This window comes from Parambassis ranga, chromosome 12, assembly GCF_900634625.1.
Source record: "Parambassis ranga chromosome 12, fParRan2.1, whole genome shotgun sequence".
Lineage (NCBI taxonomy): Eukaryota > Metazoa > Chordata > Actinopteri > Ambassidae > Parambassis > Parambassis ranga.
Genome location: NC_041032.1, coordinates 5,367,337 through 5,379,893, shown reverse-complemented (window position 1 = coordinate 5,379,893; position 12,557 = coordinate 5,367,337). Strand labels below are relative to the sequence as shown.

At 42.6% G+C, this 12,557-nt stretch overlaps 1 protein-coding gene across 4 annotated transcripts in view; it reads right to left on the bottom strand.

The window, feature by feature from the left end:
- The window catches only part of unc13bb (unc-13 homolog Bb (C. elegans)), a 51,453-nt gene that overhangs the window by 15,864 nt on the left and 23,032 nt on the right, over positions 1-12,557 (bottom strand). For all 4 annotated transcript variants that reach the window (XM_028418015.1, XM_028418017.1, XM_028418016.1 and 1 more), the window contains exons 9-10: positions 6,397-6,690; positions 6,215-6,305 (exon numbers count right to left, since the gene is read on the bottom strand). In XM_028418015.1, coding sequence (XP_028273816.1) covers positions 6,215-6,305; positions 6,397-6,690 — 385 coding nt within the window. The remainder of the gene's footprint in view (positions 1-6,214; positions 6,306-6,396; positions 6,691-12,557) is intronic.

Genomic DNA, 12,557 nt, shown 5'->3' with positions numbered 1-12,557 from the left:
TTCAATAAATACACACATTCATTCTGAAATTGCATTTATATAGCAATATATAATAGCCCTTTGTTGATTTATGAGCACTGTCCCCATGAAATAAATGCATAAATCAATTGAGATCTGTATTAATAAATACTGGGGGAAAACAGAAATGGGAGACAAAAACTACAAACAATTATTTAACAACAATTAAAATGGAATTAACAAAAAAGACAAATGAGGAAAAAATAAAAATGGAGCTAATATTATATGAATAACCTGGTTATCTTCTCTCCCAAACTCTGCAAAGAGAACACAGAACAATCAGCAGATTGATCATACATAAGCTATTGCTGTACATTATATTATAACTAGATATAAGGTTTATTTTTTGCTGTTATCACTGGGCTTGCTAGAAATAAAATTTATAATAAAAGATCCTAGAAAATACCTGGGATAAACTCGTCTTGAGATTGGGATCCCTGAGATCCTTGAGAGCCATGTGACCCCACCGATCCCTGAGTAGATCTGGACAGTCTGTGACGGGTCTGCCTCTTTTCTCTCAGAATGCGTTGGAAATTTGCGATACGTTCTTTGTGACTGGGATCGGTCGACTTTGCTTGGCATTCCTCATCAAGATCGTGGTTTTCTCTAATAGGACTTAACCGCACCTCGTCTGTGCTGAGCACTGGAACCAGCAGACTTTCACTCTGCCTCGTTGGACAGTGGTCAGGTGTTGAATCCAGGTCGGAAAGCTCCCCTTCTTTTGGATATTCTTTTTCTTGTGTGATTTCTACAGAGGGGCAGTCAGCTGGGGTGCAGGGAGAGTGATCTTCTTTGTGAGGAGATGCCTGAAGGGAGCACGACAGACTCTCATGTGTTTTGTCACAATCCACATAAACGGAATCCTCACTTTCCTCCTTTGGAGTGACAAACTGAGTATGACTTTCTGTCAAACTAACCTCTTCCTCTGTGCACTCTGTGCTGCCCGGCTCCTCCTTGGGATCACTTGTTTGTCTGATTGGAGATTTAGATGCTTCAGTCCCACTGTCATCTGTCACACCTTCAAGGTTTGAGCCTTCTAACTTCTTAAAAGCCCCTTTCAGAGCTGACCTGAAAGTGAGTACAGCCTTGCTGATTGTTGTTACATCAAAACCCACATTGGGGGTTTTGGGTGGGGTTTCAGTGCCTATTTCAGATGACTGCTGGGAGAAAGGTTCTCCCAGATCCTCCCTGGAAATGCTGGGATCTGTCCACTCCCTGTCCAAACTTTCAGCAGACCCCAGATCAAGAGTGTCCCCTGATGAAGGACAATCATCGCAAGGTGATTGTGGCTCTAGGTAAACATCATCACAGTCTGTCAGCAGCACAGTGGAGCAGCTCAGGCTCCTGGAAGGTTCACTGCCAAGATCATTTCCACAGGCATCCATGGTGTGGTAACCAGAACTACGTGAAAACGGGCAGTTTGCAGCACAGTCGCAGTCACAGTTCTCTTCCTCGGTTTGATGTCTGAGGGGCCTCCAATCCCTCATACTGGAAGAACTGGAAGAAGAATTGTAATGCTGTCCAAACAACAATGAGAGGTGCTCTGAACTAGTGTGTGACGAATGACCCGGTGTGCTGCTTTGCAGTTCCTCTGTGACACACCTGTTCCACACATCTAGACGATTTTCCAGCTCTTCTCCACTGTTTGTACAAGAGGAGATGTCTTCCTCACTCCATCCTCCTCCACTTATACTGTGCAGCATATCAGTAGAAGGCCACGTGTCATACTCTGTGTCACCGGAAAGAAAGCCTGCTTCTGGACAGTTGGAGCTGTGACATGATGACAAAGAGCTGGTGCTTTGGTAGTTGTGACCAGAATGAAGCTCTGGGTAGCAAAGGTCAGGATGTCTATGGCTTAGCATATGCATGTTTAAACTCTGCTCTGACTTCTCTTGGTCTGCTTGGTGAACTGATCTGGGAGCAGCTTCATCAGCTTGCCATTGTTTGGCTGATCTATGAGATGACACAGATCCTGAATCTTTTCCAGAATCTTTGCGATCTAGCAGTGGACTCGGGTGAAGAGAGGAAACAGCGTTCTGTCTACCCAGGCTTCCACGTCTGGTCTGTGGTGTTTGAGAGACAGGGCTAGGATGAGGTGCAGCTGAAGCCCCGCAATACAGCTCCCCTATTTCACTGAGTACTGCATCAACGCAACAAGATACTTCATCCACTGAGCCTCGCACAGAGGTCAGGTACTGCCTCAGGTCAGATATTTCCTCCTGGATCTTGTTGATGCCTTTCAGCTCTTTAAGGATATGTTCCACTATGTTACTCGAGCCTTGCTCTGTTTCCTCATCCTCCGTGTTCTCCTTCTTTTCATCATTTCTGATCCTTTCAGGAAGCCTAGGCATAGCATTCTCTGTAACTGCCCCTCCATCCTGGCAAGGAGAACATCTGTTTTCCCCAGATGGAGCAAGGTTAACTGTGGTGCTGGTAATGTCAGCTGGTGACAGATCATTATGGGGATCATCTTCTGCCCCCTGTAGGCACTTCTGCAGCTTTCTGCGAAGGCTTTTTGCCACATTGGGGCTCTGCGATCGGTTCTTCTGCAGATCTGGCCGTTTGGGTGAGGGTAGCTCTGCCTTGTGGGGTTCATCCTGTCCACTGAGGTGTCCTCTGGGGATCATCCCTGAGAAGTGGCACTCTTTAACAGCTGTTCCAACACATGGGCCAACCACTGCCTCTGACTCCTCTTTAGTGTGGCCTATGCATGACCCAGCCTCTTAAACAGCCTTTATGTGTGTACCTGCACCATAACTGAGAGGAGAAAAACTTGATGTGGCTGCATGTGCACTTTCATTTATCACATCCCAATATGAATAAGGCATTTGCTGTGTTGTTACATTTATATTTCTCTGTTTAATTATTTTTTTGGAAGTGGAATGAACACTGAGATAAATACACATACACTATCCAACTTAAACCATCTGCTTTTTTTTTTTTTACTTATTCCTGTATGAGCAAATGACCAGACATTATAAGAAAGAGGGGATTTCTAACCTCTGACACTGTGCTTAGACGGTAGAAGATAAAAAAAAAAAATTCTATAGTACAGAGATGAGACGGACATAGAAAAGTGACCTTCTCTTAGAGTGGCAGAATAAAGACAATGCATCCGCTTAGATCTCTGTAATTAGGATGCTTTGGAAAGACAGCATGGTAATTAGATGGCAGGTCATTTCTTTCCTTTAAGGCCATGCCATTCCTTCACACCCATACCAGCTGCAAGTCTTGATGGCTCTGACCCATGGCCTTCAGTGTACACACTACAGAGATTTTCGAATACCATTAAAAGCCATCTTTTTATGTTATTAACAACATGACATGATTCTGATAACATACTTAACACAGCTCGCAAATGTCATTTTGTCGACTAAGCATTATTGTTATTGTTGTGTATACATAATTTACATATACACATCAGAAAAATTGAGATTTTCTACATAAGAGACAATATATGCAGATCACAATGTAGATCTCATTCTAATTTCGCATGTTTGACTTGGTAGGATTTCTTTTTGTAACACCTTTAAAATAAATAAAATAAAATAACTTCTTTTTTTAATATCTGTACGGCTACAGCTGTACAGATGTACTCACTGTACAGGAAAGTTTGAATTACCAAAGACCAAAGAATAATGTATGCTAAATCATTTTTTCCTATTCCATTAACTTTTGCAGAGACTATGTAATTGCTAACTGCATTAACTCCCTCTGCACTTGGGGTCTCCAATAATACTTGAGCACTGAAGGTGTGTGCTAGCCTGATAAGGGTTGTGTGGGAACTATAAGTATAATCAAGCCGATCAGAACAGAATGTTTTAACCACTGTTCTGAATATGAAAATAAGCTGATGAATGCATCAGCTACATAGAATCAGCCTGTAGTTGTGCTTTCCATTAAAATATCATATATATATCTTATGTATTTTGGCACTCTTCTGCGTTTTTTACTCCAATATTAACATCAATATTATCTGGAATTAATTTTAATGTATGACACAAATAATATAATGATTTAGCAACTCATGTTAGAGAGAAAGCCGTAATAGGTGATTTGTTCATTAACTCTCCTGGATAGAAAAAAAGTTGAGGGGTTTAATGGAATTGTGCCTATTTTCCAGGCACATCGTGGTAATAACCTGCAGCAAACATCCTCAGTTTCTTCTGTTCTGAATAAATGGTCTGTGGCCTAAATAAAAAAGGACATTTTGGTCTTGAAAATTTGAATTTGGCAAAAATTATAACACGCGCAGCTGTGGTTCACTGTACAAACATTCAACAACAATTGCAGTTAATGCACCACTTAATACTGAAACACACCAAAATCAAGTAGCAACATATTACAGCACAAGATGTTTCATTAAATTATTTTTAAGTCAAACGTAACTTGTATTAACACATATCTTTAGTCCAAGTCTGCCTGACTTTGAAGTACTTGTGTATGTATAATATCTACTATAGCCTTACCTTAATTGAGTAAACAACAACCTGTAGATATCATCCTGACAAAGACTGATTACATCCACATGAGGGTTGTTTAGTAGCTCCGCAATAGCAATTTCCCTTTCTTTTATCAAAATATAATCCCAGGTGTATTTACAGAATGTGTCAAGAAGATACGCTCTAAACTGACTAAACACAAAAAAGCCAGACCCTTCATTTCTACTCCTGGAATGCCAATCATGATAGGAGTAGACTACAGCATCACACAGCGGTTCACCCTTGGTTAAGTAGCCATCCCTACTTCCCTCCCACCCTCTTGTATGCTTTCTCTGCCCCTTCTCTCTCTCTCTCTCTCTCTCTCTCTCTCTCCTTGTCCTCTGACAATGTATTCCAGCACAAAGCTAATCCGACGTTGTAAGACTTCCAGCTTTCACACCCATTCAGCCGTTTCCACATCTGTCTGCTGAAATGCAATGAATCTCTTATAATGTTCACTGTTTGGGAAAGTGAGGAATCTTAGTCAGATTTGCTCTCTTTTTCAAGAACACTAAGCACACATTTCATGCCGTGCTATTCCTTGGATGTAAACAAGCATGTGAAAAATATTACTGAATGGCGTCTCCCACTCTTATTATGCTGTCACTGCAACAGCTTGACAGATTAACAACCAATTCTTAATCATTACAGCCTTTTCAGCATTCAACCTTGTGTCATAAGTGTTTCCCTATGTCCGGTAATAAATGGCAGTTAGACAGCTTTCACCTTCAGGTTTAATACTGGTGTTTTTAATCAGCCATTTACAGTTCATGTTCATCTCAACTGGTCCATGCAAGCCAATCATCATAATGGAGCCATGCCAAGGCTACATGTGCTACTCCTGTACTGCGATGCTGTAAACACCTAATCAAGAGGGTGGACACCAGTTAGGACTGATAGACTTTGATGCTTTCATCACAAACAGTTTCTAAAGTCCAAAGCACACCCCCCCTCCATCAAAAAAAATTTGGATTACATACACTAGGGATCAATGGAAAATGTATATCTACCATCTGTTTTTTTAACAAAGGACACTGGCAGACAAATGTGCCTCAGTGTGAGAGCTCGTACCTATTGACATGAAATTGATATGCGATTAACAGCTCTAATGACGAAACTGCCACACATTCTAATCCTCTCATTAGATCATTAAAACACTGAGATAATAGCTTAAAGGTAAGGTTTCTTATGTTTGCATGGAATCTAATCAAATGCAGTGATGACCTTTCAACAAATAAATAAAATGTTGACCACCAACAGGGACACTATTAATACAAATTATGCCTTCCTTAAGCACTGAGTGATGGACCTATGTCAACAGAGGGATGCTATACTTTAACCTTATAATTACAGGGGCACATGAAGAGATTACCCACTAAAGACAGAGGTCGAGAGAAAGCAGAGAGTGACTCTGAAATGAGCTGAAATTACAACAATAATAATAAAAAAGCATGATCTCACCTTTCTTGATCACCTGTATCACAAAGGAACCATCTGGCAGCATATACTCACCTCTACTTTATATAAGGCACTGAATCTCAAGCAGTTCTACAAGCACTACTTGTTTGTGTTTGTTGAACTGCTTGTTTGTTTTAGTGTTGCATTTTTAAAATTCTGTTTAAACATTCAGAGAGGTTAAACTCAACCAGTGTTAAAAAGAAGTGTTTGCACGCAAGGTGATGAGGAGATGTGGAGAAAGGTTACAGGCTGCCTACCTCACGGAGTTGAACCCTGACTTTATTGATGGCCTTTAACCAGCGGACTCTAGATGGAGAAAAGGGTAGCGGTGGTCCATCATCGTGGAACCTGAGTTAACACAGAAATGCAAACATTCTCTCAGTTCCTATGCATTTTTATTATAGCACAAAACAGAGTTGATTTTAAGCAAAAATTGTACCTTTGGAGTTTAGAGGATCCCCTCTCTGCCGGAGTATCATTTTTCAAGCCCCGTCCTCCTTCAGGGGACAGCCTATGTATCTCCTGATCATCGACCTTTGAGTGTGCATTCGTGGACAGATGCCCATTTGTACGTAGATGCCCATTGGTGGAGGGGTGGAATCCAGTACTATGGTAGGAGTGGAAGGACTCCTCCAGCTCTGAACCAGCGGTGCTCTCGTGGCCAGTCTCACTAAGCTGGGAGCTGGTCTGGCTCAGGTTTCCTGATGACCCAAAGCGACTACTTTCCACTGGACTACAATGGTGAAAGAGGAAAGTATTTAGATTCAGAAATAGGGTAAAACAACATTAGTTCACATGTTTTCTACTACAGAGTACCAGCTGAGTGGGAACGGGTTTTTAGTCATTCTTAAAAATAGCGTCAGCTTTATTGAAATATATTGAAATAAAAATATAGCAAAACAATGTTGTTTATGCTAAAATAAAATGCAGCTATTTGATAAATTATATATCGTTTAAGTATTTAAAATAGTCTAATCAATAATCTCTCCTAAGGATTATTTGGAATCATATGCGCACACCACTTTATGACCTAAGATACTCAACCTTGCAAGGAGGCTGCTGCATGTTGAAAAATAATTAAAATATGAAAACTGTAATCATGCATCTGCTTTTCTACTTGCAGTTCCAGCACAGAATTTGAAAGTAGATCTGCATATTTTACAGTCATTTTTAGGTTTGTACAAGACAGAACACATGAACACTGTGGACAATGGCAGTAAATTTACAGAGACACATGGACAAATGTATGATGACAATAAAATATGCAGAGTTAATATGTATGAAATCAAAAAAGGAGTCAATTAACATTTTTAGAGAGAAGAATACAGATAAACTACATTTATAAAATTGGAATGTGGATTTTTGGGTTCAAATCTAACACTTAAAATAATGTAAAATCAAATCAGAATTCCATTCTCAAATCGAATTTGCATTATTTATATAACTGCAGAGAGACATGCTTATGTTTATTCCTGTCCACACAAAATAGAAAATAATTTGTCAAACAGCTTTGATTAAACATTTTTGGAATTCTGCTTTGAAGTGAAGCATGGATTTAGAAAAAGCTACACACAAACAACACACACGTACACACATAGGCTAAACTAATGAGAGTGGACTGCAGAACTGGACAGAAAAGGTATGTTTTAAACTGTCATTGCATTATAAATGGTGCAAGGGGTGGCCATTTATTATGCTTTTACTAGCCTTTTTGCATTCAATAGCTCCTTCTGGGACTGGTTGTCCAGCTGCACTCCAGAGGTAGGACCTGCAGGGGAGTATGTTTCTACAAGCCCTTCCTTCTCCTTTGGGGTCAGGGATGCTGAAGGATCTACTTCAGGAGTGGTGATGCATATCTGGGGTTTTTCTAGATCATCGGTGGAACCTACCGGTTGAGTTTTTTGGGCATCAGATGTTACAACCTTTTGTACAGTATGTGTTTGACCAGTAGTTGTCGTGCTGTTTGTTTTTGGTTGAGATGTTATAACTGGGGCAGCTTGTGGTGTGGGTGACTCTGTCTGCCAGGGAAAGCTTATTTTTGTCCCAAATAATGAAGTGGTAGGTGGCTCTTGTTTTCCAGCAATAGGTTTTTCCTCTTGAAATAGGCCTCCAGACAGGGTTTTTAATCCTGAAAGTAGTCCACTGCTTGCCTCTGTTTGAGGCAAAGATGAAGCAACTGATGGCATTGTTGAAAACAGGGATCCAAGAGATTTTCCAGCATCACTCTGTGCTGATACAAAACCAAACAGAGACTTTGCCTGAGACTGTTCTGTACTATTGGGCAACTGATCAGCTGGGGAAGCTACACCCACACCACCAGTGTCTATGATATCAGGTGGGACTGATTTGTCATTTTCTTTACTCTCTGGGTCTCCTTTAATGACCATGGGCTTCTCATGTATCACCTCTTCCTCAGCAACTGACCTTTCTTTTTCAGTGTTGTCTCCCTGTTTGGTAAGGTCATTGGTCGCGCTTACTGGCTCACCTGTGACGTTAGAGGTTTTTGGACAAGCAGACTCGGATTCCAGAGCACTATTACTAAGGGTTAGGTTCCCAGATTTTACTTGTTCATTATCTGGTGGTTTTGAGTCCACAGATGTTCCTGTAGCGACACAGCTAGATGGAAGTACTTTTGGTAACACACTTTCATTTTTCACTTGTGACTGTGGAGTAATGGTGGGTGTTGATTTAGGTACAGGTGGCTCTGATTCAGATTGCTTAGGTGGTGGTCCCATACCCCCAAATAAAGATCCACCTATTCCACCAAGTATGGATGCTCCAGTTTGTGGTCCTGTGGTCTGGCCAGTAGCTCCTCCAAACACTCCTCCAAGTAAAGAACCACCAGGCTGTTGTGTTACTCCCACTCCTCCAAACATCCCACCCAATAATGATCCACCACTTTGGGAACCCGCAGACTTGGCAGCGGATCCTCCTCCAAACATGCCTCCCAATATTGACCCTGCGGCAGCAGGGGTGGCAGGTTGAGGACCAGACTGAGGGGCAGCACTTTTGAATAAACCTCCTAGTAATGATCCGCCTGTTTGGGGTGTTGCTGAGGGTGCATTTGACCCTCCAAAAATGCCTCCTAATAGTGATGGTCCAGTCTGACTGGTAGCGGCTTGGGGTGCTGTTCCTCCTAGCCCAAACAACGAAGAGTTCTGCTGTTGTTGTTGAGGACCTTCAGTAGGACCTGGTGTTGGTTTGAAAAGAGAAGACATGAAGCCTGTAACTGCATCTGCTGCTGAATCAATAGCAGCTTTGTTTGGCTCTGGAGGCTTCTCTTGCAGTTGTGAAACAGGACTTGCAGACTGAGTAGGCAGTGTTTCCCCTTCTAATTTAGGCGGTGTTGTACCCCGATTCAACTGATCACTCACAATCTCTGGTCTTGCAGGTTGTTGTGCACCTGCACATATGTCAGATTCTTTAGCCTTAAGATCTTCAGCTAAAGCAGTTGGCTTGTCAGGTTCTTGGCAACTAACGTCTTTGACAAGACTGCAATCAGGCTTGGACAAGCATGCCTCAACACTATGAACTGTGATATCAGATTGCTGTAGAGTATCCACCTGCTCTTTGGTTTTGGTAGAGGTATCAACTACACCTGTTTCAGCAGCAGCTGGGGCAGATGTACTATTATCAGTGGGTTTTGGTAAAACAGTTAAATCTGATGTAGTGTCAGAAAGGGATGTAGTTAATGTTTTCTTGTCATTATCAGATGTTGGTGCAGCTGTTGCAGTTGGTGCTGTAGGTGGAACAGATCCTCCAAACATTGAAAGCAATCCTTTGCTAGAGCTCTCAGCAGAAGTAGAAGCTCCAGGTAAAATGCCACCCAGAAGAGATGCACCTGTAGTTTGAGATCCACCCAATATTCCCCCCAATATAGAGCTGCTATTTTGAGTTGTAGCAGATTGGGTGGGGGCACTTGCCTGAGGTACTGCTGACGAAGCTGCTGGTCCTCCAAAAATCCCACCCAAAATAGACGGTCCGGTCTGAGACCCAGCAGCCTGTGGAGCAGATCCTCCAAATAAACCTCCAAGTATTGAGGTCCCCACCTGAGGTCCAGCAGTTTGAGCAGAACCTCCAGTTTTGGTGGAACCATCTTGTGAAGAAGTCATAGGTGCAGATCCTCCAAACAACCCACCCAACAATGATCCTCCTGTTTGTGAAGCTGGCGTTTGGGGTGGTCCTCCAAACACTGCCCCTAATAGAGAGCTTCCAGGCTGTGAAGAGGGCTGTGGGGAGGAACCTCCAAACACAGAGAACAATCCTTTTCCTGGTTGGTCCTTGGGGCCAGATGATACAGGTGTAGGTCCTGTAGGTGAAGGACCCTGCTGGCTAGAACTTGCCTCTGTGATGGGTGAGAATAAAGAAAGGAAACCTTTTCCTGGACCATCTCCAGTTGAAGAGGACTGTGGGCCTGATCCACTGAGCATAGATAACAGACTAGAAGCTGGAGATTCTATAGGCGGAGCAGGTTGTTTGGGTGCATTATCTGTGATAGTTTCCTTATGCACACTTCCTGAATTAAGGTCCACAGATGTAGTATCAGAGCCTTTAATTGTGACATCCTCTTTGTTTGATGTAGCAACAGAAGCATCAGTAGATGAGGCTGGATGCACTTCACTTGAATTACTTTGAGCTTTGGTCTCTGAGGTGTCACATGAGATTTCACTGGTAGTTGCCGGCTCTGAAACATGGCTCATAGGAACAGATTTTTGGGAAGAACTTTGTTGTAAAGAAGTAGTAAGTGGCTCTTTGGTAGTGGTACCAATAACAGATGATGAATTAGGGCTTTGTTGTGGAGGTGACACAGCGTCATTAAAAACAGAAAGCACACTTTTAGCAGGTGGTTTGGGTGATGCTGTCCCTGTTGCAGAAGATGTATTTGCACTTCCACCAGCTTCTGGTGTTTGAGGAGTACTGGGGCCACTAAACATGGAGAACAAAGATTTTCTTGGACTTTCACTAGAGGCAGACAAGCCACCCAATATACCCCCAAGAACAGAGGGGGCAGTCTGTCCTTGTGGTTGAGACTGTTCTTGTGGTTTAGATTGCATCTGAATTTCACTTTGTTGTTGTGTTTGTGACTGAGATACTCGTTGAGGTGGGACTGTTGGTGGCTGAGACTGTGGAGGACTGGGATCAGTAAAGGCTGAAAACAGTCCCTTCATCGGGCTTTCAGTTGAACTTGATGTCCCAGCTAATATTCCTCCAAGAAAAGATCCTGTTTGGCCTTGAGGCTGTTGGGTGCTGGGACCTCCAAAGATAGAAAGGAATCCTGTAGATGGAGGATCCTTTGGAGGAACAGTTTCTTGTTGTGGGGCCTGGGCAGTTGGCTTTGTTTGATTAGAAGGCTGAGGGGGACTTGGTCCTCCAAACATTGATAACAAACTTTTACCAAGTGTTTCCTGTTGAGGGGCTTGTTGAGCAGTACTTGGGGGATGTGTTTGAGTTGGTGGCCCAGTTTTAGGTGCAGCTTGTTGAGGACCTGGGCCAGTAAACATTGAAAGTATACTTTTACCAAGTGATTCTTCTTGTGGAGCGGTAGCTGGTGTCTGAGGAATAGGACCAGGCTGAGCAGAAGGTGTTGGACCTGAAAGCATCTCTCCAATTGAAAATCCAAACAGTCCACCAGATGGTTTAGTCCCTGCTTCAGGTTTTGTTTGTTCTGCAAGAGGCTTAGTTTCTGACTGGCCTACTGCAGGGCCTGTGGTTAAATTGGGAGAAGATGCTTGAGGTATATTTTTGTTCAAAGACTGGCCTTGTGTAGATTGAATCGTACCACTTTGGTCCATGGTTTGCCTCTGAGATCTTGATGCTGATGTCAGTGAACTGTCTGTAACGCTAGTTTTCATTTGTTGTGGTGGTGGGGAGGGCTCAGTGCTAAATAAGCTGCTAAAGGATCCAAAGAGATTTGACACTCCTGTAGCCTCTTTATTTGCAGTGGTGTTGCCTGGTAAGGAAGAGGTGCTGCCAGATTTGCTCTGTTGATTGGTGTATGTCTGTGGAGATCTCTGTGCATCAGGTTTGGGTTCTTCCATTCCTACTGCAGATTTAAGAATGTTCATGAAGCCTGTCTGTGGTTGTTCAGTTGGCTTATCCACTGGTTTATCTACTGGCTTCTCCACTGGTTTATCTGTTGCAAGGTGTCCAGGTGGTGCAGGTTTTACAAGAGATTCTTTTGGTCCTATTGGTACTTTGGCAGTGGGCATTGTTGGGGGAGCTGCTTGTTGAACCATGGTGCTCTGACGTGACAGTCTAGGCTTTTGTGAAGTTGTATGTGAATAAGCTGATGGTGTTGTCACTTGAGTTGTCGGTACTGTGGGCAGAATTCTTCCCTGTGTAGTAGCTGGCCTCTGAATTTGTTGTTTAACATTATCTGGCTGTGTCACAACTACAGAAGAGTCTTCTTTAATAATCTTAGACTTCAGACTTTGGAAACCTGATGAGAGAATGTTCTTGGTATGTTTGTCAGAGGACTGATCAGTAGATGAAGTGCTAGCTTTGCTCGATTCTACCTGTGTTGATTTGCCAACAAAGGAGGATATTAATGAAGAAATCTTTTTCACTTGACGGTTAGGCTGTTCTTCTCCTGGAGAGACT